General features: G+C 46.4%; 1 protein-coding gene across 1 annotated transcript in view; it reads right to left on the reverse strand.

Moving 5' to 3' along the window:
- LOC311239505 (band 4.1-like protein 3) overlaps nt 1-23,469 on the reverse strand; it is an 84,108-nt gene that overhangs the window by 13,088 nt on the left and 47,551 nt on the right. The window contains exons 5-15 of the mRNA XM_084327811.1: nt 15,178-15,282; nt 14,468-14,510; nt 13,414-13,489; nt 12,589-12,807; nt 10,416-10,503; nt 8,717-8,761; nt 7,903-8,055; nt 7,697-7,794; nt 4,368-4,543; nt 2,979-3,190; nt 1,826-2,422 (exon numbers count right to left, since the gene is read on the reverse strand). Coding sequence (XP_084183937.1) covers nt 1,826-2,422; nt 2,979-3,190; nt 4,368-4,543; nt 7,697-7,794; nt 7,903-8,055; nt 8,717-8,761; nt 10,416-10,503; nt 12,589-12,807; nt 13,414-13,489; nt 14,468-14,510; nt 15,178-15,282 — 1,812 coding nt within the window. The remainder of the gene's footprint in view (nt 1-1,825; nt 2,423-2,978; nt 3,191-4,367; nt 4,544-7,696; nt 7,795-7,902; nt 8,056-8,716; nt 8,762-10,415; nt 10,504-12,588; nt 12,808-13,413; nt 13,490-14,467; nt 14,511-15,177; nt 15,283-23,469) is intronic.

Genomic DNA, 23,469 nt, shown 5'->3' on the forward strand with positions numbered 1-23,469 from the left:
GGGAGTTGCTGTTATAGTCTTCGCCGCATATCAATAATAACCCCCCCTGGTTGTGGGATGTGGCTGATGTACAGTAACCCGACTTTCAGGCCCTCCCCTCTTCGCCATCCATGTGCAAGATGACACCGCGTGGGCGACGGGGGATGCGCTAGGCTGTCGCAGTCTCTCTGCATCAGGATATACATTACGCCGCCAGCTGCTCGGGTTGCTGGAGCTGGATCTCGGGAGGAAAGGATTCACGCTTCAGGCGGGAGAAACCATGACTCTGCGTTCTGCGGCTTTCCCTTTTTATTTGTTTTTGCCAAAAGCCGCGTGGAACGCACAGCTGGAGTCTGAGCGGTTTTAGTTAAGTCTGCCTCGACGCCAGTCGCGATGCAGAGAGACTCGGACCCCCGGACGGATGCGATGCGTGGAATGTGGAGTTTCCATGCGGGTGCAGTCGATGGGATAGTCTAAATTATGAAACCGTGGATGTGGATGTAAATAAAAAAAACAACTAGATGGGTTAATTGGCGCAAACCTATATTACGATCTATTCACATCATTAAAACATGGGGTGGGAATCTATGGATGAGGACTAGCAGGGATGAAGTCTGAAAAAATCCCCATAATCCAGGATGAGCCGACACTGGGTCAAGTATTAAAGTATTTGCATGAGGATTTTCTCAACTACAGCATCTTTTAGTCCGCGATATCCTTACAAGCATATTTGTCGATGAAGCCTTTGAAGCTGCCCATAAAGAGCCCATATTATGCCAATTTTCCCAGCTTAGTATTTTAGCCAAAACATTTGCATGTTTTCCTGGTCAAAAAGCACCTAGTTACAGGCTCAGAATATATATACAACATATATTAGAATGTATATCGACTGTGCACTCATATTCTTATTTGAGCTTTTTTGACTACCTGGATGTTCATTGTGAGCGATCTACGGTGCTGAATTTCCCTCGGGATCAATAAAGTACTTCTATTCTATTCTGCTCACTCGGCTCGAAGCGGGCGGTTCTGGCTCTGGTCTCTTTAAATGCAAATGAGCTCGTGCTTCCCTTCCCGCGCGCCGTCGCGGAATTGTCAAACCCAAGTGTTGCAGCTCAAATATGAATGAAAGACCCAGCAATTGCAAATCCTATTACTCGCCTAGAAGAAACTCATTTCCATAAACCGTTTAAGTGTAAAAAAGATAAAGAGTTTAGGAGTCAGGGAGGCCAGGAGCGGAACGTCCCGTTGTAATACTATTGGATCACATAGTGACACGGACGTGTGGCGGGAAGAAAAGGCTGGACTAACAGACGAGGTGTTTCAGACAGTCGAGGAGCGGATAACTCTCTTTGACGCGGACTTTGTAACTCTGCAGACGTTCTACAGCTAGATAAGACTAAAAGTAGGAGCATAATATGGCCTCGTTAAAACCTCGTCAACGTGCTCGGTGAAGAATATCTTATAACTGTTGGCGCGTGAGTCGACCGTGATAACCCACGCACTCATCTGTGGCGAACCCTCTCGTTTAAGTGGAGCAGCCAATACAAGCCAATTCATTAACACGGCGCGCACGAGGGGGGGGGGGGGAGGCGTGCATGGTCCACTCCGCGCGCGTGGTGATGCTGATGGGATGTGGTCTACGGGATGCGGGGCGTGATCAGGCAGAGATGAGGTTCTGAAAGTAGGAGCACTGACGGGACACCGGGGACAGACCGGTCTCCAGGTCGGGGTCTAGACAGCGAGACACAGGACGGGAGAGAGAGCGGGGCGGGGAGTCTATAACTGCCGATACTGAACCGTCAAGGAGGAGGGAATTCCAATACAACAAAGCGTTAAGCAGACACACCTCCTCTTCCTCTGAACTGTCATGGTCATGGAAGCCCTGGGCTATGGATGCAGTCAGGGAGGCCGCCTTGGGCTCCAGGTAGCAGAGGCACAGCGCCAGCGGGAAGGAGAGGGTGAGGGCGTAGGGCACGGAGAAGGAGGTGGAGAGGAGGAAGAAGAAGATGAAGAGGAAGCAGGGGATGAGCGAGGGCGACCTGATGGGCATGAAGTGGTGGGCGCAGTCGGGCAGGAAGCGCATCTCCGACATGTCGGGGAAGGAGATGTAGCCGTCGTCGTCCAGGATGGAGGAGAGGTCGGGCAGGTGCAGGGAGAAGGAGAAGAGCGTGCCGCCGCCGCGCCGCCCCCCACGCTGCTCCAGCCGCTGCTTGCGCGCCGAGAGCAGCAGCGCCCGCTCCTCCAGCAGGGCCGTCTTGCGGTCGGCGCGCGCCTGCCGCCGGCGGCACCCGGGCCCGCCGCCCCTGGCCCCCGGGCTGACCGACGAGGCGCGCTTGCGCTCTCCTGCGTTCTCCCTGCGCCGCCGCCGCACCTTGGTGGACGACACGGGGGAGGAGGGGAGAGAGAGCTCCGAGCGGAGCGGGTCGGACGAGTACAAACAGCGCTGATGGATGGAGGGGGGCGGGGGGGGGGGGAGGAGTGGGGGATGGAGGGAGAGGATGTGTGTGTAGATGGAGAGGAGTGGTGGGGGAGGAGGGGGGTAGGGGGCAAATTTGCATGAATACACACACACACACACACACACACACACACACACACGCACACACACACACACACACACACACACACACACGTGTAGTGTTGGGTCAAAGGAAGGACAAGAAAAGAAAAGCTAATTAGTAAAAGCGTACAGACAAGAAGCACTTAGGTCTAGTCTACAGGGTAAGATGCAAGCGTCCGGGAGACTATTCTCCACAGCCATATAGTCCATTAAGTAGGAGGGAAAAGAGAAAGGTAAATAAAACGACGTCCTTAAGAGGACCTCACAGAAGACGAGTCACGCGGACAGAAACTGGAAAAACAACTAAACCACTTCCTCTCGGTACGCATCAGTGCATCAGTGCATCGCTGACAAGATGGCGTGTTTCTAAAAAAGCCATTGCTCATTAAACCGAAACATCAGTAGTAGTGTCTAAAACCTTTCCGTCTGAACGGTTTACCTTGGCGTCTGGCCTGAGCGGGGTGGAGGGGAGGGGCTCGGACGCCTCGACGCCGTTGGTCTGGGCCGCCTCCTCCTGCTCCGCCTTCTCCTCCTCCGCCTTCTTCTCCGGCGTTACCGTGGTGATGAGGTCCCCCTTGGCGATGGCCTTCGCCGGCCCGTCGCCCGCCGCCGCGTCCTTCATGAGGGTCTCGTGGTTCTCCATGATGGGGGCTGTGAGGGGAGAGAAAACACACAGCAGTGAGAGAAAGACCGGGATTGATGAGGTCATTGCCCAGATGATGCAGGCATTCACACAAGACACACACAATGGCTCCCTTTCAACGCCTAACAAGGGGAAAATGGGCCACTTATTCTTCGTGCTGTGAAAGATCAGAGCAGTTTAGTTTTTTGAGGACAAAGGCGTTTGATTTTGAATAGCTTAACGGCACATTGTCCTCATGTTACCAACCGTCCACGAGTCAGAATGTGCCAGCGCCGCCTTGGGCTTTGTCAGCTTCCAGGTGGAAAAATATATATATATATATATTATTTTCCTCTAAAAGATTAGCATTGCAAGGGAACAATCAACTGATTTGCACTTCAAAGCGATCCAATTGCAGGGAAAGGAATGCTCCTACACAAATCGTTGAGGCTGAGATATGCTTCAATGTAGGCCGTTGCCGATATTTTGCGCATATTGGAGACAGACCGACATACGTCAATTCAACACACAGGTTGCAGTACACCACCGGACCACTAGGTGGCTGTGTTGTGTTGTACAAATGGCTAAATATTTTTGGACTTCCTCTTCGATTTGGTCCGTGTTTGTAAGGTAGTTCATCACGATTGATTGCAATACTCCGACTGAGCTCCAGAGATGATAAATGGTAAACAGGGAAGTAAGTCAGAGGAATGCGTGCACAGCCTAGCCCAGCCCAGCCCAGGGCAGCGGCCAATCACAGCTCTGTGCTGTACACGTCAGCTCACGCAGCTTTGACATGCAGTAACATTTTTGGCCAGCTCGACAGACTCGCTGCAATCTTCATTTTACATTCAGTCATTTAGCTGAACGCTTTTATCCAAAGCGACTTACAAGTTCTGTACAACAAGTCAGCAGGAACTAAGGGTACAACTCTGGAAGCTAAGTAACATTGTTCGTCAAACGGTGTCGAACATGAGTGCTACAGACTTGAGTGTATAGTAGTATAGATGTTAGCATATGTTAGCATAGTAGTAGTATAGGCAAGGTAAATTACCTGGTAGCAATACTAGTAAAATACAGTACAAAGGTTAGTCGTTTTATTTGATTCATTTCAGATACTGATTGTAGACGTTCACAACCACTTTGACGTCGGAGTATAAACGAGGCGTTAGCGGCAGTCGATGCGAAACAAGGGAGACTGGTCACCTCCGTCCAGGCTGCGGGACATGTTGTAGCGCTTGCTGGCGGAGCGTTCGAAGAAGGGGGCGGGTCTGATGATCTGGTAGCTGGCCCTGCGGGTCTGAGCCTGGGTCCTGCCGCTGTAACGGAACTTGGAGCCCAGGCCCAGGAACTTCTTAGGAGGCGCCTCCGGAGACACCAGCCTGCGGAGAGAAATGCTCACATTCATCAACCAGAAAGAGACGGTAGAAACGCTCACATTCATCAACCAGAAAGAGACGGTAGAAACGCTCACATTCATCAACCAGAAAGAGACGGGAGAAACGCTCACATTAATCAACCAGAAAGAGACGATAGAAACGCTCACATTCATCAACCAGAAAGAGACGGTAGAAACACTCACATTCATCAACCAGAAAGAGACGATAGAAACGCTCACATTCATCAACCAGAAGGAGACGGTAGAAACGCTCACATTCATCAACCAGAAAGAGACGATAGAAACGCTCACATTCATCAACCAGAAAGAGACGGTAGAAACACTCACATTCATCAACCAGAAAGAGACGATAGAAACGCTCACATTCATCAACCAGAAAGAGACGGTAGAAACGCTCACATTCATCAACCAGAAAGAGACGGTAGAAACACTCACATTCATCAACCAGAAAGAGACGATAGAAACGCTCACATTCATCAACCAGAAGGAGACGATAGAAACGCTCACATTCATCAACCAGAAAGAGACGGGAGAAACGCTCACATTCATCAACCAGAAAGAGACGGGAGAAACGCTCACATTCATCAACCAGAAAGAGACGGTAGAAACGCTCACATTCATCAACCAGAAGTGAAGCTGTACCTTGGACCAGCCTCACTGGTTTTAGAATTTTAGAATTCCAATAACTTGGAAGAAAAAATAAAGATAAAACGTCCTCCCTTCATTCAGCTTAGCTGACGCTTTTATCCAAAGCGACTTAAAAGTTCTGTATGACAATTGACAAGTCAGCAGGAAGGATACAACTCTGGCAGCTAAGGGTCAGTGACATTGTTGAACTTGAATGCTACAGTCTTGAGTCCATATTAGGTAATAATATAGGCAAGGTAGATTCCTTAGTAGCAGAGTGCATACTAGTACAAAGGTTATTCGCTTTTTTTCTTTTCATTTCAGATATTGATTGAAGAAGTATGTTCTTAGTCGACGAGTTGGATGGGTTTCAGCTGTCCCGACTGTTCCTAAAAACATGTTAAGACGTTGAATTTCAAGCTTTTTTTTCTTTTAAAGAAATGGTTTGACGCCGTTTAGCCCTTAGTGCTGTGGTTTTCAGTTACATAACTAACTCGCCCCACCTCTCCCCCACCCTCCTTCACTGAGAGCTCAGAGGAGGACTGATGTGCCGTTAGTGTCAAATCAACGAGTCAGTGTTTCTTGATCGCCCACTCTGTGGCTTTTGTCCCTTGAAAAAAAGGTTTGCATGTTTTTTGTGGATAAAACAAATACGTTTGAGTTAGTGTGATGCAGGACTGTGTAGCCATTAGTGGCCTAAAGAGCTGTTTGGACTCCTCTCTTCCCGTCTCTCCTCTCCTCCCGTCTCTCCTCTCCTCCTGTCTCTCCTCTCCTCCTGTCTCTCCTCCCCTGTCTCTCCTCTCCTCCCCCGTCTCTCCTCTCCTGTCTCTCCGCTCCTCCTGTCTCTCCTCTCCTGTCATCCCGTCTCTCCTCTCCTGTCATCCCGTCTCTCCTCTCCTCCCCTGTCTCTCCTCTCCTCCCCTGTCTCTCCTCTCCTCCCCCGTCTCTCCTCTCCTGTCTCTCCGCTCCTCCTGTCTCTCCTCTCCTGTCATCCCGTCTCTCCTCTCCTGTCATCCCGTCTCTCCTCTCCTGTCATCCTGTCTCTCCTCTCCTCCCCCGTCTCTCCTCTCCTGTCTCTCCGCTCCTCCTGTCTCTCCTCTCCTGTCATCCCGTCTCTCCTCTCCTGTCATCCCGTCTCTCCTCTCCTCCCCTGTCTCTCCTCTCCTCCCCCGTCTCTCCTCTCCTGTCTCTCCTCTCCTCCCCCGTCTCTCCTCTCCTGTCTCTCCTCTCCTCCTGTCTCTCCTCTCCTCCTGTCTCTCCTCTCGCTCCTCCGCTGAGAGCATGCCTTTACCGGAATATGATTTATAGATATGATTGATCTGTTCAGAAGTTGCCAGGAGTCGTCATGGTATGACAAATACAAACAGGCATTGTGGAGATATTCTATTTCTACAGACACACATCATTCTAAAATTTCAAAAAGAATATGTTCACTGCTCCAAAGAATGTTGTATGACTATAGGTATCTTCAGACACGAACAGGGGGTACCACTCCTCATTCTTAATTTATGCAAAATAGCTCACAAATTTCACATTTACTAATTATCATTCTCATGTATGAGGAATTCATTAGATAAGACTTTAGAAACTAAACCTTGAACATGGGAGAAGCAAGCATCTTTTAAAGATTTGTGTTCTACGCATAATAAGCATCACGTTTAGACCTTTTCAGCCTTAAAGCTGATTTTATATCTCACAAATATTAGATTAGAGATTATTCTCAGAGAAAAACTCAATCTTACGTGGGGGCCTACTACATATTAGTCTACAGGCTGTGTAAAAAGAGCACACATGGCACTGGTTTAGCAGCGGAGGGGAGGCAGGTTGTTTGATGGAGGTGAGTAAGGGCCCGTGTCGACGGGGATGTTTTATGAGTTGTCAGCTCCTTTCTGTCATTAATTTCTATGCTACAGACGCGACAGGCGCGGCCCTTTTCCCAGCGCCTCGCCTCGCGTTTTAGCGCTCTCGGCACCAGCCTTTTTGGGCGGAGCGCTCCCAGCGCCTAAAGTTGAAACTAATTAAACTTTTGGAGAGGAGCGGCGCTCATCAAGGTAACTTTTTTCGACCGACCAATCAACATTGAGCAAGTGGCGGAGCCGCGGCAGTCGCGAGACTCAGGAAAACGCTCTGAGCATGCATATATTTGCTTTTCAAAGCGGTCCGCCTTGAAAAAAACAGCCCCGGTGGACACAAAGCCTAAGGCCTGCTGTTCTAGTGCTAAATATCCTGTTAAACTTTTGTTCTTACATGACCTTCAACAGGACATAGCTGTTCCAACTCCTGCACCTTTGTCTCGTCTTCAAGTGCGTGCAGCGTTATATATATATATACCGATATATATCAACATAGTCATAAAATATACTTCCCCTTTCGCGAGAATTTTCTCTGGAGACATTGATTTAGGCTGACTGTTTGAAATACACCTGGGGGGGGGGGGGGGGGGGGGTCATTTCTACTCAAGAACCATTGTATGACAGCAGATCAATCATCGGTCAGGAGGACGTCTTGCCTGAAGAAAGTGTGGTGCTCCACGCAGACCTTCCACAACCTCTTGGCGGCCCGGTGATTCGGAAGCTTGAAGCCGATCGTGCTCTCGAACTGCTCGAACTGCAAGACAGGAGGAGGACGTGAGGGTCAAGCCTCGTATATATATCGACGAGCCGTTCATCAAACGAAAACCAATGCGTTAAGTCAGCGTGCCACTACCGTACTGACCTCTCCCGGGCGTATTTTGATGTAGAAGTTGTTCCTCTTGTAAGAGATCTTGAGGACCTTGGGCCAGGCGAACCTGTTGATGCGAAGCCGGTCTCTGTAGATGAGGAGGCCGCTGGCGCACACGCCCAGCATGATCTCCACCCCCTCAGAGTCCTAGGGTGCACGCACACACACACAACACACACATACACACATGATCAATACCCATTTACGCTGCCTCAATACACTGTAATAACAGAGGGTCATAGGCTTTGTGAAAAGAAGCCATGGACCATGAAATTGCTCTTCTTTTTCCAGTTCTCACATGCCGCTCCAACTCCGTAGTAAGCCTTACAGTACAGTACAGTACAGGAGCCGGAGGGGACGGTGGCAGCTTTCTGACGGGGGGCAGGGGCTTAAAGCAGGCAGATGGAGGATGGAGTCAGGCAGGTGGTCTGCTAAATCTACTGCAGGCCATGAAGGGTGGGCCGTGAATAATGATTCAAAGGGGCATCAAGCGGCAATTCAAAACAATGAAGTGGCGGGGCGCGCGGATGAGGCGCGTCACGAGGTTGCATGAGTTCACTCGGCGAGGGTTGCTCATTGCACAACTGGCCCGAGGTAAAGGAAACCAACCGTGGTGGTCGGAGAGAGAAGTGTGATGGCTGCAGGTGGAACAAACCGGCAGTAATAACAACAGGGTTTAACTGGATGATGCAAACCACAACTTGCACGCAGGTTGCCTAAACCTAAACCATGCAGGGGGGGGGGGGGGGGGAGACACAGCAACACACACACACTCAGGACACACTCAGGTACACATGTAGCAGCTTACCTCTCCCTCAGCTGTAGCCAAGCACTCAATGAGACTCCCTACCAACTAGGCATTAACAAGAGGTGGGGGAAAAAAGACAAGAGGTATGCTGATCTTATATATTCTCCATTACTCTTATTCTCACAACTAAGACACTCAAACTGTAAATCCTCAATACTGAGCATCTGTTGCATACTGTTGTAATCACAGTGGCTTTGTGAAGGCAATATGGCCCCGGATCATCTCCAGATATCTAACTCTTCAAAGTCAAATTGATAACGGATTTCATATCTAGGAGGGATGGTCGTTAATGTTGCCCTGCTGACAATAACAGTCATATGTCATTATGGTAATCCTCTCTCTCGCTCTCTCTCCAGTGTCCTAATGATGCCTTTTTTGATCTCATCCGGCAGGTGGATTAGAACAACAAGAGGATCATTGAAGTCAAGCTGGGCTCCGGCCCCCCCTCAACTCTGCGGGTGGCATGTTAAGCTGTGGCGTTGCCGTGGCAGCAGCAGCAGTCATGTTTTGGAAAGGAAGCGGCGTGTCGTGGCATCATTGCGTCGGCAGGAGTGAAATGCATTAGCGCTGGAGCCAAACGCACAAACACATGTACAGAAACAACGACACGAAAGCCTGCGGGAGTTCTTTTGGACTTTTCACAGTGACATGATGGAGCGGTGTTAGCGACATAGAATTTGTATTGATGTGACGGGCTATCATCATTTGAATATAGAAATCATCATTTAATTCGTACACTTTCATGTTTAACAAAATTATGTTCTCTTCTTGTCGGAGTCAGACAAGATGCTAATACCAGTTTCTTCTCTGTGCATTCGGTTGAAATCTATCCGGCTGCAAGTCAGCCTAGCTTAGCACAAATTAATGGAAGCAGCCTAGCTTAAACACCTGGAGAGTGTTGAGGTGTTAGTTGGCCAACACCTAGGCTAACCAGTACCGTCCGCTTCCATTCATTGTGCTACGCTAGGCTAACGTGCAGCCAGATAGCTTTCTACTGAACTCACTGAACAAGAGGAAATTGGTATCGATCTTCTCGTTCGACACCGGAGAAGACGGTAAAAGCGCATTTCCCATAATGTTGGCGTGTTCCTTTAAACCTCTTAATCCCACAGAATGTTTGAAAACATTGTCGTGGAAATGCGTGGGAGTCCGAAAGATCCTCCGAAGATAACTGACCCATCTCAAACCCTGCCCTCTTTTACGTTTACATTTAGTCATGTAGCCGACACCTTTATCCAAAGCGACTTACAAGTTGTGTACAACAAGTCAGCAGGAAGGGTACAACTCTGGCAGCTAAGGGTCAGAAAGATTGTTCATCAAACAGTGTTGAACTTGCATGCTACAATCTTGAGTGAATAGTAGTATAGACATATTAGCATAGTAGTATAGTCATATTAGCGTAGTAGGTAGTAGCATAGACATATTAGCATAGTAGGTAGCAATATAGGCAAGGTAGATTCCTTAGAGCAGAATGCATAATAGTAAAAGACAGTACGAAGGTTAGTCTTTTTTCTTCTTTCCTCTTCCCTTGGGCAGCGACAGTTGTGATTGGAGGATCAGGAAAAGAGGGCAGGTTTGAGATTGGTCAATTACCGAGACCTACCGGGAAAGGCACTTTCCTCCCACTCCAGCCATCTGTGGTTACCTGATGATAAATTCTTAGCGAGTGCTAAGTGGAAGGTTCTAAGCCCGTTCTGACCTTGGCGTGGTGGAGGTCCACTCCGTACATGGACAGCTTCTTGGCGTTCTCCAGGAAGTGCATCTCCGCTTCGGCTGGCGTCATCGCTCTGAAAAGCCCAGGACAGAACGGAATTCACGTTTTTTTTTTTTATCGCCAATGAATATCCCCGTCATTAGTCACAGTAGTGCAGCGCGGCTTTTCTCCAGAACCGCTCGTCCGATCGACTTCGCGCTCAACCCGCCGCCTCGGGTCCCCGACAATACACCCGCCGAGCGCAAGGTCGATCGGAGAACAGCTCTCGAGAAAAATCGAGGAGGTATCGATTCTCTCTTGGCGGGTAAACGTGATTTATGGAACATACTGTATGTGTTAATGGAATCAATCCCAATGACAACATTTCTAAAAAGGCGTATTCACAGTCCCACTAAAAGGCATCGGCCAAATGGCACATTTCAATTCCAAAATATATCATTTGTATGGGGCACTTTTAGCAAGAGTGCCCTGCTGAGAGTAAATTTTTAGCATGAATGGCTCCAGGGAGAATCGACCCTCTAATCCTGGCGGTGATAATGGCCCTCACTATCCATTTGAACTACACGGAATGGCATCAAATTACATATGAATCAATAGCTTCAGACAAAGCATAGCCAGCTAAAGATCCATTTGTATGGATGCTGGGTTTTAATGCAGTGGAGAGTGTGGATGACGGGTCTAAGAATTTGCCTAGTAGCTTTGTCAGATCACGAGTGGTCACTCACAGAGGTGGTCTACGGACAATCTTTACGTTAATTTCAGATCAAAGGTTATACAAGAGACATTGGCTGTTACTCAAAGGGTAAGTTGAGAATTTTGGACCCTATTAACCAATTACCAGTGATGTCCATCGGTAGAGAATCCACACTGGATGCCGCAGCTCTGGCTAGTTAGCCGCATAACTAATGTCAAGTAATGGGGCCATGCTTCAGTGTATACGCCCGGAAATAAATGCTGAAACCTACTCCAGTGTAGAAGTTTGTTTTCAACTAGGTTTAAGTGCTTTTTACAATGTTTACCAGTTACTTTATATTAGCTTTGTGGCTAACTGAAGAGGAGCTGGGCATCTCGATGAGTAGGAAATAGGGCTTACCTCTTACCTCTTCCCCCCCCAACTTTCCCCCAATTTAGTTATTATGCAAGGAAACTATAAAAGAAGGAACTATGTAGTGCGTGAACGCACATTGGTGCCAAGTGTAATATAATATACAATACATAACAGGTCATTACCTCGGATATCAGGATCATCTGCAATTTGTTGCATTGTTAACTAGTTAATGTTTGATATTGGTTGATGTATATTTCCTCAGATAGCTTGTATATTTTGAATTTTAATACAGGCTTCAATAGAAGTGGCACCAAAGTCTGACACCAAGCAGAGCATAGAACGCTGGTATTCTGACATGATACCTTTTGTAGTTTCCTTATTATGCAAATCCCCTTCCTTGTGTTGCCCTACTGTCGGTCTGGGGAGGGTGTAGACTACAACATGCCTCCTCCGATACATGTGGAGTCACCAGCCAATTCCTTTCACCCGACAGCGAGGAGTTTCACTGGGAGAGCGCAACGGCACAGAGGTTCATACCATCTCCCCCAGATCCCCTCCCTGCTGAACAGGTGCCACGACCAACCAGTAGGAGTCGCTGATGCGACAACGAGGACTCATACCCCACCGGCTTCCCACCCGCAACTTGTAGTTATTCTCTGTCTGAGAGTACCACAACAGATACTGGGGGGACTGACTTGTAGTTGTTTTGTGTCAGAGAGTACCACAACAGATACTGTGAGGACTGACTTGTAGTTGTTTTGTGTCAGAGAGTACCACAACAGATACTGTGAGGACTGACTTGTAGTTGTTTTGTGTCAGAGAGTACCACAACAGATACTGGGGGGGACTGACTTGTAGTTGTTTTGTGTCAGAGAGTACCACAACAGATACTGTGAGGACTGACTTGTAGTTGTTTTGTGTCAGAGAGTACCACAACAGATACTGTGAGGACTGACTTGTAGTTATTCTCTGTCTGAGAGTCACAACAGATACTGGGGGGACTGACTTGTAGTTGTTTTGTGTCAGAGAGTACCACAACAGATACTGTGAGGACTGACTTGTAGTTGTTTTGTGTCAGAGAGTACCACAACAGATACTGTGAGGACTGACTTGTAGTTCTTGTGCAGCTCCATGACCTTCTCCTCCAGCTCTTTGGTCTGGTTGGGGGCGAACCGCAGTTCGCTGATGTAGTCGCTGCCCAGTTCCTCCGGGTCGTAGTCTCCCAGCTCAGACTGCACCGTGTAGGAACCCAGTACCGTGTGGGTGGCGAAGGAGCAGGGCAGGCGGCCGGACACCACATCGTCCCTCAGCTGCAGACACAGGTAGTACCTGGGAGGGGGGGGGGGGGGGGGGGGACAGTGAGTGAGAGAGTGAGTGAGGGAAGAGAGAGAGAGAGAGTGAAGGAGGGAGGAAGAAGGAATAGTGAGTGAGAGAGTGAGGGAAGGGTGAGAGAGAGAGAGAGATAGTGAGTGAGGGAGAAGGAATAGTGAGTGAGAGAGAGTGAGGGAAGGAACAGTGAGAGAGAGAAGAGTGAGAGAGAGAGAGAGTGAGTGAGTGAGGGAAGGAACAGTGAGAGAGAGAAGAATGAGAGAAGAGAGAGAGGGAAGAGTGAGAGAAAGAGAAAGAGCAAAAGAGAGAGGAGGGAAGGAACAGTGAGAGAGAAAGTGAGAGGGAAGAGTGAGAGAGAAAGAGAGGGAGGGAAGAGTGAGAGAAAGAGAGACAGAAAAGAGAGAGAGAAAGAGACAGAAAAGAAAGAGAGACAGAAAAGAGAGAGAGAAACAGAGAGACAGAAAAGAGAGAGAGTGAGACAGAGAGTGAGACAGAGAGAGCGAGAGAGGGGGGGGGGGTCAAAGAGAAGGAGGTATGAGGGATGTATTGACAAAGGGCACACTGTCAGTGAATACAGAGCAGGCTGGCTCAGCGGCTGCGTCTCACCTTGTGATGTCCTCAGAGAGCTGGGCGGGATCTGGAGGGTAGAACTTCACGTTGAAGGCAAAGTTCCAGGGGCCGGCTGGAACAGAGCACAAGATCAGTGAGCATTTTTAACGTGTCAAGTCCCATGATTCAAGGATAAAAAAACAACAAAAGAAATGGCAATTTCCATTAATAATATGTGAAGGTGTCCTTTCGAAAGATAAATCTACCAGGAAAAGCAGACATTTACAATAGCTGACCCTGGTACATGCATGCATTCATTCATACACACACCCATGTGTCCTTGCTCCATGATGAAGCCTTCCACAAAGTCTGGCCATTTTACGTGATCGATTTAGAAGTTATGTGCCTTTCTGTCATAGGCCACGCCCAATGCCACACCCCCTTTTTGTCAATTGGTTTGGCTCATGACAAACCTTTCCACTAAATCTTGTGCAAGTCTATGAATCCATTTGGAAGTTATGCGCCTCTTGCGATAGGCCACTCCCATGCCCTCTTTTAGCCAATTGGCTGGTGCACACACACACACACACACACACACACACACACACACACACACACACACACACACACACACACACACACACACACACACACACACACACACACACACACACACACACACACACACACACACACACACACACACACACACACACACACACACACACACACACACACACACACACACACACACACCCTCCATGCTAAATTTCTGCCTCCTAGGGCAAAAAATGTGGCTGCTAGAGCGGGTGGCAAATTTTGTGAACCGACTGACCGAACGAATGACCTATAGAGCTGCTGGTCGCAGCTAAAAAGCGTATGTACAAATATCTCATACAATATCGGTAAATTGTCGTATAAATTAACATTTCCAAACAGTTTTGGGTATGTAATTTTTTTTTATCATTTCTCTGGGCCTGGAAAACACAAATCTAAAAAAAAGAAAAAAAAAAAAAAAAACTAAAACGATCTGTATATTGGACTCATTTGGCTGTTTTCATATGTTTTCCATTTCCTTGAGACAAACAACTAGTGTTTCTATCCTACTTACTCCTGATCTGCTTCTTCAGCTCCTTGGTCGGGTCGAGCCAGTTCTGAAACACACAGCATCGACCCAAAGCGTTAACCACAATCACTGAACAATAGTTATTACATTGTAAAGGCAAAGCTCTATGGTGACATTGTGTGTAATAAGTATTTGTTCTCCTACATTGAAATGAAAATAAAAGTGAAAATTCCCATACTTTGAATCACAAGTTGCCCATATGCTTCTTACTAGGCAACATAACGTATGCTACTGAAACAGTTACTAGGCAACATAACGTATGCTACTGAAACAGTTACTAGGCAACATAACGTATGCTAATTAAACAGTTACTAGGCAACATAACGTATGCTACGGAAACTGTTACTAGGCAACATAACGTATGCTACGGAAACTGTTACTAGGCAACATAACGTATGCTACGGAAACTGTTACTAGGCAACATAGCGTATGCTACTGAAACTGTTACTAGGCAACATAACGTATGCTACTGAAACTGTTACTATGCAACATAACGCATGCTACTGAAACTGTTACTAGGCAACATAACGTATGCTAATGAAACAGTTACTAGGCAACATAACGCATGCTACTGAAACTGTTACTAGGCAACATAACGCATGCTACTGAAACAGTGACACTGTGTATCCTCTTCACTGACCACAGGATACAGACCCTGTGATCAAAGATCAACCAATCGGACGGTTCAGTTGTACCTTCTGGTTCTCTACATCTCTGTGTGTGATGCCAAAGTAGTCCTTCTCTAGCAGGTTCAGATGATCACATACTCTGTCGAACAGCACCCGACCCGTGGTTCGTTTCTGGGGGAGAAAACACACAAAACGTTGACTAATTAAAACAGGAGTGTCACGTGACTGACATCACACATCACTGGATGCAGGAAGTGGGCTTGCGTCCCTCTAGCCAGAGTTGAGATGTTATGCTTAAAGGCACGTTCTCCCCCTGTGGACAACATCGGCATTGGTAAAAGGCTACAGCGCCGATCAATGGCGCATCTTTGTCTAGCAGAGCCCTGAGTGCCATGTACACACAGTGTCATTGGCTTCCGCTTCGCTTTGTCATCTCCCCAGAGGAGGAGGAGGAGGAGGAGGAGGCTGGAGTTCACCGGCTCATTTGGCCGGCTCCCTCCCGGGGGTTATTTTTAGGTCTGTGTTACCACCAGCCCGCCCCCCCACCACCGCTGCCTTGCCTCACTCCACTCACTGTACAAGTCCCACAGCGAGCACCTCCGGTCAGCCTCAGCCCCTCCATCATGACTGGTCTACCCTGGGCTGCTCTCAGCTGCAGCACACGCAGTCTATTGTGTGCAAACACGTGCATGCGCATGAATACAACGCTTTCTTTTAAGTTGTCTTGGACACATGCATGTGTGCACTTACTCACTAAATATGTTCAAAAGTAGGCTAAAAATGTACTTCTTCACCTTCAGCCTCTTTAATTAATTAATACACTCTGCTACTTAAGACTCATTACTCAATTATTGTACTGTAAATGTTTTATGTAGCTGTTTTATTGCACTGCACTATTGCACTATTTTATTCCGTCTATTCTATGGTAGTTTTATGTAAATGAGAGCTATTTTATTGCACTGCTTTTTTTTTCTTGATCTTTTCCCCCCTCCTTTTTCCTCCGATTTTCTCCCATCCCTATGTTAGTCGTTATGCCAATTCCCAATCCCCTTCCTGGTCGCTGCGCACTTACCCCCCACAGTCGGTCTGGGAGAGTGGAGGCTACCACGTGCTTCCTCCGACACACGTCCAGCCAATCAACCGCTTCTTTTCACCTGGCAGCACGGATTCTCACTGAGAGGGCGTAGCGTGTGGAAGGATCACACTATCCCACTTAGATCCTATCCGCGCTTAGCAGGCGCCCCGACCGAACTGTAGGAGTCGCTGTTTACAACGACCCGGACCCACCCCGCCAGCTTCTCCCACACTCTGATACAGCCAATTGTATTAGTGTGAACGGCCAGCCAAGCTGGTGACAACCCCGGAGCTGTGAGCTGGATTCGAACAGGCGAATCCAGCTGCTCCGGGGTTGGTGACGAACGCAATCTCCATTACGCCACCTGACCGCCCTATTGCACTGCTTTTATTCTGTATGCACTTTATGCATTGCTTTTATTTAGTCAGAAACCTGCTAATAGTCTTTTATAGATTTTAATGTCAGAAATCTATTATAATCAATAACTGTGGAAAGGCGAATGTGCGCTTTTCATGTTGTTAGAAATCTATTACGTATTTTTATTTTTTTGGATCGATTTTAATGACAGAAATCTATTAAACCATTTCCAGGATGTTTTAATGTCAATTCTCTGCTCATTTTATGTCTACATTACTGCTGTGAAGCACTTCCGGCTGCAATTCTTGTATGAAAGGTGCTATACAAATAAAGTTTATTATTATTATTATTACTTAGGGCTGGTTGAGCTCATTACCGCCATCAGTTTTTATTTTCTTTGTATTTCAATAATGTATTCTGGTGAAAGTTACAGGAGTGAATATGGAGTGTGGACTGCAGCGGCCGAGTTGGTCAAAAGCTCCATGTAGCGGCAGAGTAGGGGTAGGGTGTTGATCCTGGGGAATCCGGGGGTCTTGGGAGGGGGGGAGGAATGTTTAATGCCTAATGTCCTTTGTGTTTGTGGTGTGTTTTTTGTTTTTATTTGGTATATTTGTATTTTGTATTTATTAGTTACGTTTAGATCTTACTATTTCTTATTGTTTTGTCATTATTATTATTATTATTATTATTATTATTATTATTATTATTATTATTATTATTATTATTATTATTATTATTATTATTATTATTATTACTGTTGATATTGTGTTGTTTGTTGTTGTTAAATTTAAAATAAAAAAATGATAAAAAAAAAAAGGAGTGCATATGGAGTGTGATGTGAAATGTAAGCTCATCACAATAACCACTGTTTATCATCATCATTGACTAAGTCCTGTCCTATGTTCAAGGGCTTCTGGAGGAACAACACTTTGCAGCTGCTTGTCACGTCGGCCGCGCGCACAAGTGGGCCAGCTTATTACACATATGGGGGACTTTTGTGTGTCCGATTGTTAATTATTACTAGGCTTGAGTACGTGTGATATCTACAGATAACCTTCAGTTGAATATATATATATATATACACACATGACACACACACACAATACACAGACATTAACTCAATCAGCACCAGACCCGATGATAGTCGGGTTATCTCGCCATACGTTGAGCGCCAGGACCCCCGAAAACCCGAGTATAGTCGGGTTTTCATCGTTATTTCTTTTATTCAATATTTCCATTCATTACAGGCACATGGACTCGGGGTTAACATGGGGAATCATCCTGATAATGCCAAAGTGCAATACCGGCTGCATCCACCCAGGTGGCAGTATCGAGCACCCTTTGAAACATTATATCTTGGCCTGTGCGTAGATCAAAAGTCTCCGGTCGGACTTTTCTTTGTCACGCAAGTGGACCGGTTGTCCCGATCGGATTGAGAAGCGTGAAATGCTCCCGGTGCATGATGTGTGGCGGATTATGTTGGCGACACGATCGACACCGATCACAACATGTCTGTAACGTTACTCCACAACGTGTGCCGTTGGTGACGATCAAAGCATAAAAAAATTAACCCCCCCACCCTTTCATGCATTCATGATGAAACATAATACCAATAATATAGATGTGATTTCAAAATAGTAGTGTGTAGCCTACAGGCAAGAAACTGCACGGTTTTTAGTGTAATGCACGTATTGCTGCATAGCGTCGTTTTCTGGGATTAGACAGGATTACTCTAAAACTATATTCATATTCACCACGGTATAAAACCGGAATGTATGGATGAAAAAATTATTTCTTTAACACATATTGAATGATAGATAGTCGATGTCAAATGGGCCATAGTATTGTATCCATAGCTATAATATAGAATATAGTTATAGCCCTGCAAACACCGCCACTTATTCCTATCTCTTAGAGCTTGGCGTGGTAAATACAAATGATGCTCAACTGCGTGGCGTCTAGGGCTGACCTTCGAAGCTTTTTTTGGCAATCCAAGCTTCGGGGCCGAGCTTCGATTTTAATTCGAAGCTTCGAAAAAAGATTTATTTTTATTTTTTATCTTATGTTGTGGGACTTGTACAGCACTTTGGTAAACTTTGTTGTTTTTAAATGTGCTCTATAAATAAAGTGGATTGGATTCATTAATTAAGTAGCCCCTTTCGTGACTGTGACGCAGCCAACAAGGTTTCACTCGGCTGCCCTGCCTGGGTGCAGTGGGGCTGCTCTTACAGCCAACGACATGACATTACATAATTGTTGCCTTCGTCTATCAAGCAAACAATTATATAAATATTTATATGTAGTTGATGGAGACAAAGGCAGAATTCGACTTAATTAAGCACGTTTTATTAAGACATATTTTTATATGGGTCGGGACACTTTAAAAAAGCAGCACAATGAACACAAATCTGTCCGACATAGTCTTAAATAACAAACGGCATTGCTTCGCTTCTTCGTCGACATGTCTGCTGCACATGTCCTTGTTGTTTTCAACACAGATAATCTCCACGTGCTTGTTGTAGAGAGGTGGAGTCGAGGCGCGCTTACTTTCGTTTCATTGGAATGGAGGTGCAAGATTTTAGAGGCAAAAAAAGATATAAAAAATATATATATATATATATATTTTTTTTTTTTAAACTTCAATTTTTTTTTATGTTCGAAGCTTGTGCCATCGAACGAAGCTTCGAAGTATTTAAGACAGCCCTAGTGGCGTCCATTGAGTTAAGAGACAGAAGCATATCAAGTTACATTGTAATTGCAAGTGCTTATAGCGAACAACACAGTGGACACCAGGTGGTGGACATTATTCCAGGCGGTAGGTTATATTTAAAGCCTGACCAATATATCGGCCGATATCACCTCATCACAGATATATCGGTATCAGTGTTTATGTCACAGATATCCCGCCGTTCTGGTATCATATGAAACTAGAATCTTGAGGAATCCAAAAGGTACCAGCCATGTCATGCTAGCTCACTGGCAATGGGGGGTAATTTAAAATAGTTTAGCTATTTTAAGATAGCTTAAATATGCTGGCAGGAAAATGCCATGGTAATTTTCAAAAGTGGTCCCTTGACTTCTCACCTAAAGATATCTGAATAAAAATTTGCTCAATAGAAAAACACTCAAGACTCCTCTTTACAGCCAGGCTAATTAAGCTGGTCATGCAAAATTAGGCCCAAACCCAGGCAGGTTTTCTTTTGCATCCAGTACAAATAGGTTACTTTAGCTTAAGTAATACACACTCACAGACATATATATATACAGTCAATTTCATTCCAACTGTAAAATATGCTACCTCCAGTACATATCTTTGTCACAACTCTTTGATGACTAGGTTTGAGGGATCCGTGCTAGTAAAAATGTGTGTGAATATCGGCCAATATATCGATATCAGAATTCTCTAACTACAAACCATCTGTGTCGGCCTGAAGAAACACAGTATCGGCCGGCCTCTGGTCATATAACCAACAGGCAGACCGGCTACTGTTCCATAAAACCCATGTCTTTCTAAAGCAATCTTCACGTACGGTAGAGGAACAGTAGCTGTGGGCTGGAGGGAGCTTACAGGCGAGGCTTACCTCACCAAACCACATATTAAAAGACAACAGAAGAATCAGGCTTAGAGACTGAAATAGATCAAGTTTCTAGTCAAAAGACGGTAAGGAGGGAACACCCCCCCCCCCCTCCCCTACAAGAGAAGTCCTCTGAGGTGAAGGGAAGAGGATAAGGGCTCAGTTCTGTGAGAAACTCCTCCGTTCACAGGAGGGAAGATTTAGTTCCTCTCTGGAACAAAAAAAACTGCAGGGTCAATGAGATAAAAAATGTCACATCTTGACATATTGGAGTGATTTCAAATAGAAGTGAGGAGCGAGGAGGATTCCCTGAGCTCAAGATCTTCCTCTGACCTCAATAGTTTCACCGAAGACACTCTAATGAAGGAAGAGAACCCATTGAAAGCAGCACCAATGGGATGATGAATTGGAACGGCTCCATGTGAAGTGGGTGGGAATTTTACACAGGGGCTATTGTTAACACCGAGATCGCAGGTCGAGTCTCGGAAACCTGTTCTGCGCTGGATCTACAGGTCAGGAAAACACTGATTCAGTGTGAAAAGGTGCAACTTGTGAGACCGATACATTGGAATATTTACCTCCATTTGTATGGTAGAGAAAGAAAATGAAAAAACCACATTCGGCCAAAAACCTCTGACATCTGTCGTTGGGGGTGAATGGAGCCTTCCCTGTGCACAAGCTCTAGTCTCCTAAGGTGGGGGGGTGGGGCAGCAAGTCCACCAATAACACACTTGGCGTAGCTCACGTGACTCATCACAGGAAGTGAGCAGGACTCGGTCAGTCTCCCCTCTGGAATGTCTCCGGTATCACAATGCGAAACCAGTGTGGGCTTTAACCCGCCTGTTTGGCGCCGCTTTCGCCTTGGCCGCTGCACCCTTAAAAGCTGGCTGATCCTTAAAGCCGTAGTTAGGGGGGGGTGGGGGTGGGTGCGTCTTCCTTACGCCGAGATTCTGCTTTTGGGCAGGGTGCAGGAATAGAGTTACCGCTCTGGGGGCGACGGTGCATACGCGGCCTTGTTCCAAGGTCATGTTGGAGTATCCCCCCTCTAGTGCTAAAGCGTTGGGGATGTTAGGGGGTGATCCTAGGCCTGTGCCAGCGCCGCAGGCAGAGCAGATTAGAGGCGAGCAAACAGATGGCGATGCGCAGGGTGATTCCTCTACGGAGTCTCCACTACTCTCTCTCTCTCTCTCTCTCACACACACACACACACACACACAGGGCAGTATTACAATGCAAAAGTTGAGCGGAGGAATTGTTCATATAATGCAGCAGTGGTGCTCCACCTCTTTCATGTCAGGGAACCCCCCCAGACGGATACACACTAGACCCCGCAAGACTCCCATTTGCCAAGAGCCTCAGGAGATGTCGGTTGTTCGATATGATCCGAGTCCAGAATTCCTTAGGTGTCTGCCACTGTAGTTGAGCAGATCACCGTGGAGAGAGTGGAACCTGAATGAATTAGAGAAGTGAAACTAGTCCTAGTTTTTCTGGGGACCCTCTCTCAGTCACCCCTGGAGGGGGGAGACCCCATGGTGAGAAGCACTGGAAGGGAGTCACAGGTGCCGTGTGTGATATAGGATCAGGGCGGGGCAGCCTGTGGGTTCCACCCCCGTGTCCTTGGATGTCCTGCCCGGACCACAGTGGGAGATCAAGCTGCTGTGTGACACTAATTCCCTCCAACAAACGCTCCCATTTCACGGTGCCCCCCATCCACCCTCCACCCCTCCAAACATGCAGCTAATCCGCCAGTCCAAACCCCTGGTGTGGAGGGGGTGGGGGGTGATCCGGTTAAATGAGATTTGAAATGGGGGTGAGTCACTGCCTCCTCGCAGAGTCTTCTCTCTCTGCCTCGCTCAGCACATACTTTCACAGGCTAAAGAGTCTCAGATACAACTTTTAAACAGATTTGCTGAATCCCCAGTTAACCCTTTCACTACCACACTACAGAAGGTTAACCCTTTACCCTTTACCTTTAACCGCTTGGTAGTGTGGTCGTTTATTGTTATTCGCACTTACAAACATACATTCTGGAATAATAAGTAAAAAGAAGACCAGTTAAAATGTGCAGGAAAGGTCAAAAAACCCAAGGGCTTATAAGCGACCTCCCCTCTTAAACCTATATAGGATAACTACACACAAACCCCCCCCCCCCCCCCCCCCACATTATGCACAAACACATGTGCATATCCCTCTCTCATACACACAGATACATACAATACAGCATTATACAACTATTATAATGTTGGGGAAAAAATTTAAAAAGACTTTACACAAATACACATGGATACTATAGACTACAGGATCTGTAGTTCTTTTTTAAGCTTACTTTTAAATATATTTAAAGTGGAACATGTTTCTATTAGATTTTGTATATCATTCCACATCACTGCACCTTGATAAACAAATGAGAATTTGGCAACAGAGGTCCTACAGAAAGGAATGCGTAAGTCTTTATTTCTTCTTGTGAGATGTGCATGATAATGAGAATTAAACTCAAAATAAGTTTGAAAAAAATTAGGCAAAGATAAAGGAAGACCAATTACTTTGTACATAAGAACCCCTGTTTGATACTTGTTGACCTCATAAATTGTGAGTAGTTGCAGTTTTTTAAATAATGGTTTGGTTGGGGCTAAATAAGAAGAGTTGGTTGCAATTCTTACAAAGGATTTCTGAGCTCTATGGATTGTTTGTAAGTAAGATGGGGTTAAAGGAGATGTGACATGTTTCAGCCACTAGATGTCACATTATTGCAACTGCATCAGACCACAGTGTGCTTGCTTTGCGTTCCCCACAACTCGCATTAAGATCCAGAGCATCGTGTTTGTCGCTTAAATTTTTTTCGTTTTTAGTGAACCGTTTAGGTGGAAAAGTAGAATGTGTATGAGCCATGTTGCGCACGTGCACTCTGGAACATCAAACTCTCAAACTAGGTTAAAAAAAGAGAACGTTTACGACGAGCAAGCTGCCGTCGTGAAAAGACACACAAGTCAAGCAGCCCCTCGTCTAAGCTTTATAAACACAGGGAGGGGCAACGGTTTCACAGGTGTGGCTTAAGGCCGGAGCACATCTACCAAAACAAAGGACAGAGAAGATCGGATAACAACACACACAGAGGGAGTGTGACGTCATTCTCTGCTCAGGACACCATCACTCCTCTATATCTTTACAGAGCAAATAATATCTGTCTGCTGCTATACTACATCAGCTACACTACATCATTATCGGAATGGAATTTTGGAACGTATGGAACCCGTTCTAGGCTGGTCCTTAACACATTGACTGCCAGCTATTGGCCTCATCCTGTTCTAGCTAGGCCACGCTTTAAAAGATAGGAGTGCGTCACTTTGTTTG

The sequence above is a fragment of the Notolepis coatsorum genome (genome assembly GCF_963971535.1).
Source record: "Notolepis coatsorum genome assembly, chromosome: 13".
In the NCBI taxonomy this organism is placed as follows: domain Eukaryota; kingdom Metazoa; phylum Chordata; class Actinopteri; order Aulopiformes; family Paralepididae; genus Notolepis; species Notolepis coatsorum.